The sequence below is a fragment of the Coffea arabica genome, chromosome 7e (genome assembly GCF_036785885.1).
Source record: "Coffea arabica cultivar ET-39 chromosome 7e, Coffea Arabica ET-39 HiFi, whole genome shotgun sequence".
In the NCBI taxonomy this organism is placed as follows: Eukaryota; Viridiplantae; Streptophyta; class Magnoliopsida; order Gentianales; family Rubiaceae; genus Coffea; species Coffea arabica.
This window is the reverse complement of record NC_092323.1, coordinates 11,654,816-11,661,438: the sequence shown is the minus strand read 5'-3', so window position 1 is coordinate 11,661,438 and position 6,623 is coordinate 11,654,816. Positions and strand designations below refer to the sequence as shown.

Sequence of the window (6,623 nt, the reverse complement as noted above, 5' to 3'; positions counted from 1 at the left end):
AAAAACAGATCTGCTATTCCTTTATCTATTTCAACTGTTTGGAAAAAGAAAAAGAAAAAAAAAAACCAAATATATCCTTTAATCTCTCTTGTCTATGCTTGTGGATTATAGTCTAATATGTTACTGCAGCATTAACTCGCCCCCAGCGACATCTTCGAACTTCTCAGGCAGGCACTTCTACTTGCCGTGAAACTCACTTATTCCATTATGAAGCACTTTAATTCAGCTGGAGATGTAAGTTTTGTCATGCAGCCTTCAGCTTAAGCTGCAGGTGTTATGCTTATCTGATACTATTAGCAACAGCATTTAGTCATCTTGCATATATGTCAGACGGTAGAACCCTGGACATGCTGATACTGACCCCGTCAGGTAGTACTCATCCCGGAAAGCTCCTTTAGAAGGACACAGGGATAGTGGCTGAATATTTAGGGCCCATGGACTGAGCAGATTCTCTTTCCTAGTGCAAGAATGTCAGAAAATATAGACATAATCCTGGTCTGATCACTCGGGCATCACAGACACACTTAAAAAGGCTGTTGTTGCATCATGTACTCGTGCCATAGGTCCCTTTCCATCCAAACAGAATCCAGCCAGTTGCTAAAATGCAGTTTCTCAAGCATAGATGATTTAACTTTCAACCTAACATCTGTTTATTCAATTTTCAATTAGATCAACAGCTTCAATGCCCGGCACTGGCAGAACTGGAAGATCACTGACTTATCAACTTCAGTATATTAACATCTTAGCAAGTTCTTCCAAAACTGCAAACAACTCCTTGGACTGTAGATGAACTTTGTCCCCAGCCACAAATTCATGCATTTGGATCCAGCTTCCCCCGGTGGTTTTTCAAGTATTTCTTCTCTCATTTCCTCCCTAATGGGATTCACTTCATTCCAATTGTCTAGATCAGAACGTTAGCATCTTTGCAAGCCTTTCCAATCCTTCCACAAGTGTATGCAACTCCTTGGATTGTGGATGAACTTTGTCCCCAGCCACAAACTCATGCAGCTCATGTTTCATTTGGATCCAGCTTCTCCCAGGTGGCTTTTCTTGCATCTCCTCTCTCACCTCCTTCCTAATCTGAATATCTTCGTTCCACTTGTTCTCATTGGCATATCTATTCGACAAAAGCACAGGAATTCCTCCACTTCTACCGCCCAATGTCCCAATCTTCCTCAAAACAACTTCCCCCAACTCCATATTATTATGCAGTCTACAAGCACCAAGTAAAGATCCCAGTATGGCCAGGTTAGGCTTGATTGGCATTGTTTCCACAATATGATTAGCTCTTTCCAGCATCCCAGATCGTCCAAGAGATCAATGATGCATCCATAATGCTTGAGCACAGGCTGAGAGTATGGCAATGAAAATGACGGCATCAGGTCTTATCCCAGAATCATGCTCCATCCTAGCAAAAAATATATATGCATCCCTTCCCTGTCCATCATCACTAAGCCTGAGATTATCGCAGTCCATGTATATAAATCCTTCTCAGAATCTTCCACATCATTGAACACCTTAGTAGCATTTTCTAGACTTCCACATTTCGTATAAGCATCTGTAAGTGAATTACGAATGGAAACATCCAACTCAATCCATCCAGCCTTCTCTAGTAAAGCATGCAAGCATTTAGCATGATCACAAGATCCCAAATCGCCACAAGCAGACAGTACAGAGGCAAAAGCTGCAGCATTTGGCCTTGTCCAACCATCCATCATCATTTCCTTGAAAACATTAACCCCTTCACCATAACAACCTAATGCCACCAGTCCTGAAATCAAGGTTGTCCGTGAAACGACATCTTTCTCAGCCATTTGATCAAACGGCTCCCGGGCAAAACATTTCGCTCCACAAACAACATAGGCATTAATCATCGAATTCCCTAAAAACAAATCCTCATCAGGACCAAGTTTCGTAATATGTGAATGGACCTGTTTAACCAAACCTGGATCAGAAATTGGCCCACAGGCCTGTAGCAAGGCGGGAAATGTGTATTTATCTGGGAAAGTATTTGAACTCAACATTTTCATGTAATAAAGAAAAGCAACCAAAGCAGCTTCAGAATGATCACACGAAGCAAAGAACCTGATGATAGTATTCCAAGAAAACAAATTGGGTTTATGAATTTCATTAAAAATTTGAATCCCAAAGTTTGAAACTGCCTTTCGATGGCCTTCCAATTCAAATAGACTAAGGTAAAGGACACGGCTCATGACAAAAGGGTTTCTATGCAAACCCGAGACAAAAACATAGGAAAGGATTTGTTTGAGTTGATGAAACGATTGGCAATGTTTTTCGAGAAAATATAAGCAAGGGTGCCTTTGAAACAACTTGTTAGCGGAAACCCAGTTGGGTAGTTTAGCTCCAGATGTTGAAAACTCGATTGCTCTAACAAGAACTAAAGGTGATCTCTGGAGGTTCCTTCTGGGGTTGGTTATTAGCAGTAACAGAGATCTGAAACGCATGAGTTCATACTTCATACTATTAATTTTACAGGAATTGGAAAATTTCTGCCCTGTCTTAGGACAGAAATTGGGGGTAACGCAAATTTTCTAAGAAGTTAATAAACTTGTCCATTGCCATGCATAAAATCTTCTGGTGGCCTGTGAATTATATTTTCTACAGTTTGTAACGAGAATTTCTCTCATAATATATCAGAGGGGCACCTTTAAAAATAATTGAAAAAAAAAGGAGAGAGAACGTAGACTAATTAATTTGGTGGCCGTGAGAAATTGGAGCAGTAAGTACTAAATAGGATCAGTTCCATTAAAGAAGAAACCTGTTATTTCGATGAACAGCACTAGTCGTCATAAACAACATTTTGAATGAATACTGTAGAATATTGCGATCTTAAAAACTGTTTAGGCAAAAGTTGGTCTGTCAATCTGATGATGTTTACAAAATTGTACCACCACTCTTAAGCATATCAAATTTGTGACTTGAAATTTGCCCTATAATATGTCCGTAGGATTTTGCTTCGTCAATAGCTCAATTGTCGAAATACATTTCTTGTTCAATAAACAAAGGTAATTCGTATATTGTCTGTACAATTCTTCTTGTAGATGTTTACGTACGTACATGTCAACTTCAACATTTTTATGAGGTTTATTTACTAGTCGGACGGATTTCAAGGATGCATACTGGTAAGATTCAAGACAAAATTTACCATTTTAACGCACTAAAGCAAATGTTAAATCATCCTCAAAACAAATACAATGCATATGTTAGAAGGCTGGCCTATGTAATACGAACATGATTACAAGATACTACAACTTTTCTTGATCAAATCTCAAACCCTTACGAAAAAAATGCTAAGTTCTGGTCCACTGTTGCGACCATCCGGATTCATCATATAATAAGTTTCCGAGTCCCTGGATCCTACCACTCGTTCAAAGCAAGCTCTCATGTAAGTCAATTCTCCGCCATCCGATGAAGATTCTCCAGCACTGGTATGATCAATGGGAAGCACCCCAGCTCCCACTGAAGCTGCATGAAGCATTTGTATCACATTCAAATCATCCTCAGTTGGCTCTCTCTTTACTGCATACCCAACTTTTTTACCATTGCAATACATAGTCCATATCGGTTCGTCAATGAGCTTGATTTTCTCCGAGGGATGATGCTTTTCACACTCCAAAGCAATTCTGACCAGCCCCAATCCCATCTCATGGAGGAGCTTTCCGGTGTTGATGGAGAGTTCGAGCACAAGCAATGGAAGGCACCTGGGATTTTCTTGGATAGCCAAGTTAACTCTAGCTTTTCGGTACCCGAAAAGGGTTCCTGTCATTTGCTTTCCTCCATGAATGTGGTGGCCGTCGTGAGGCCGACCACCGTTGATTGGGATCGGCATCTTGCAAGGCGTACTGACTATAGGAAATGACTTGAACACTGACCTGACTCGACGGAAAAGTTTGGTTGATATAAATGAACCTTTTTTGTTCTGATGGGAAGATTGTTGAAGGGCAATTTGGGGCCGGGAGGGCGACGGCGACCTCTCCGGTGCAATTTCGCCATTGGGGGTTGCTGGAGGTGGCGCTGATGGAGATTTTGGTGCCGGCATTAGTCTGTGAGTGTGGACATGAGGAGAGCTTTGGCAGGGGAATATATGGTGATCGTGCACACGCTTTTCCATCAATGTCGGAAATGATTTGTAGTGCAGCGCACGTTTTTGGAGCCGCCCGTCATGCATCTACTAGAATAAACTAAAGAACACTACTGCTTCAAGGCTCAAACTACTAGCTAGTTAGTTGTTCTTTGTGTAGTTGCTCAATCCTATTTAACCTGGAAGTACTTCCAATTAGCTGCTTTAGTCAACAATTATTTTCTATAGGTTTGAGGATGAGCCCATCCATTGGGAATTAATAGATGTTCAAAGAATTTCTATACAGATGTATAGAGATTGTCTTTTTATGTCTCTAAATGTTTGGTGCTCGGCTTTACCTGAATGAATTGACCTTTTTTTTTTTTCTGAACAACGTGAATGAATTGACTTGAATACTTAAATTGTTGGACTATTGGTCCACTTTTCACTCAAATAAAAGCCTTAGCATGACTGAAACTTGCAATTTTTTTTCTGCTCAATGAAATATGGCCACCTGCCAAGTACAAATATTATCAATTTTTTGAACTTTAGTGTTTTATTGTATATCAAATTATCAACAAGACCAACAACTAAGGGAGGAGAAAGTCTTCAACCTAAACACATAACATGGTGATCAGGAAAGACAATACGGACTCATAAACTGCCGCCTTTCTGTAAATTGAGAGACTCTGAATTCTTTCCATGGTTCCAAAATTATACGGTATAGGGAGAGTTCAACTAGTTGTTGTAGCTTCCTAGTATTAAGAAAATAGTTAAAAGAAGGTGCACCATCCTAATGTAATTCACTAGAAGCAAGCATAAATGTTGTAGCAAATGAACATGGAAGAATGAAACAACTCGAGAAGTTGAATGTATGGAACGAATTATCATGTCATGAGATGTGCAACCTGCCAATGTGAGATGCGCAACCTGCGACTTGATCAGATGTTGTGGGACTAGAGATATGACATGTGTCAGATAAGTCGGTTGTGCAACCAGCGATAATAGCAGATGCGCTAGGACTTGATATGGCAGCTGTTCGTGGTCGGTTTGTGCTAGATCCTGCGGTGGAAAATGTGTCAGGTCGAGCGCGCTTGCTACCCTGGATTGCTGTGTGATTTTGCACCACAGCTGCAAGATTTCGCTGCGATAGTATTTTATGCCGATGCTGACGTTGTTGTAGCTGCTGATACCTCATAATAGATGTATTGCCAATGATCCTCGCTGCTCTTGGAGTCGGAATCGTGTTTGCACAAAAGAATTTTGTATGTTGTTGTGCTGCTACAATTGGAAAATGGCATCCCATGGAAGTGTTTCCAAGACTTGCTCCATGATTAAGAATTCTTGGACCAACCAAAGGCCATTTTGGGGCAATACTATTGGGAAGGCCATCGTATACAATCCTTGGACCAGCCAAAGGCAATGTTGGAGCAATATTGGGAGGAGGGCCGGCACAGCTAGGAACAGTGGCTGAGTCAATTGCAGAGGTGGCTGCAGCATTAATTGTAGTTGTGGTACCATTTTTTACGGCATCAGCCAAGGTGGGAAACAATTGTGCTTCAATGTTGGGCTGCTGCTGCACGGCCACATGCTGAAGCAATTCATCCACCACGGGAGCTGAAGTCAGGCACCGTAGGCGGTTTAGGTTCACAGTCTGCCTAAAGTTTTCAGCCGCTATCGTTAAGCCAAGAGCAACTAAGTAGTTGCAAGTCATCTTGTTCAACATATAGAACTTGATGAACTCTTCTTGATCTCGATTTCTTTCCGTTGGTAAAGGGGGACAAGATGGAGGATTCATCTAGAAATTTACAATCATAGTCATGAATAGGGAGTTCAAAGCGAGAATTTCCTTTAAAAGCATGAAATTGAAGCACAAATCTATTATCATAAGTTCATAACTTGAATAAATGTTGCCCAAAAAAACAAAAAAAAAAACTACATAACTGCAGGCCAATAGACAATATCAAAGAAGGTAAACCTAAATTCATGAGCAAATTAGTTTCATACAGCAACACTTTGGTTAAACCTTTCCATGCAATGTATACTTGGTTAAACCTTGCATGCATATAATATATACCTCGTTAAACTTTGGTGCAACTGCCGTACACATCGGAAGCTATTGTTCTATTCAAACAACTTGCTGAAAATCCCTTTGAATTATTAACCATATATGATTCTAAGCCTAAAACTTTACGATTGGACAATCACAGATGGAACAGAAGACATGAGCATACCTTAATTTCGGTTGTCTTGAGGCGAAGAAACAATTCGATGATTTGACTTGTGAGGAAGATGTTTTTAGTTAAGTAGAGTTTTGGCAAGTAGAGAATTTGGGTTTCCTTTTTTTTTTTTCTTTTCTTTTGACAGAAGGTGTCATTTCTTTTTCTTTTTTTTTTTCCTGACGTTTGAGATTGTAACAAAATAATATTTTACCCTATTTCCATTATGATTCCTAAGCAATATGTTTAGGTAAATGACCACAGAGTCCCTTATTTATAGGCTTTAGTTTAGTTTAATCCCTTTGTTTTGTACATTTTAGTTA

General features: G+C 40.0%; 2 protein-coding genes across 2 annotated transcripts; both read right to left on the bottom strand.

Annotated features, from left to right (window-relative positions):
• Positions 1-1,385: 1,385 nt before the first annotated feature.
• On the bottom strand, positions 1,386-2,480 carry LOC113700506 (pentatricopeptide repeat-containing protein At4g38010-like). The gene is made up of 2 exons (XM_027220992.2): positions 2,332-2,480; positions 1,386-2,085 (listed from the first exon to the last, which is right to left on the bottom strand). The coding sequence occupies exons 1-2, from the start codon at positions 2,478-2,480 to the stop codon at positions 1,386-1,388; spliced, it is 849 nt and encodes a 282-aa protein (XP_027076793.2).
• A 664-nt stretch (positions 2,481-3,144) lies between these two features.
• Positions 3,145-4,305, bottom strand: LOC113698926 (protein MIZU-KUSSEI 1-like). Its single transcript, XM_072060337.1, has one exon. The coding sequence runs from the start codon at positions 4,187-4,189 to the stop codon at positions 3,290-3,292; it is 900 nt and encodes a 299-aa protein (XP_071916438.1). The 5' UTR covers positions 4,190-4,305; the 3' UTR covers positions 3,145-3,289.
• Positions 4,306-6,623: the final 2,318 nt, after the last annotated feature.

Coding starts and splice junctions, on each gene's coding strand:
- LOC113698926 (XM_072060337.1), bottom strand. CDS start 4,189: ATGCATGACGGGCGGCTCCAAAAACGTGCGCTGCACTACAAATCATTT.
- LOC113700506 (XM_027220992.2), bottom strand. CDS start 2,480: ATGAAGTATGAACTCATGCGTTTCAGATCTCTGTTACTGCTAATAACC. Junction 2,086..2,331: donor AACTGGGTTTCCGCTAACAA/GTTGTTTCAAAG, acceptor TACTATCATCAG/GTTCTTTGCTTCGTGTGATC.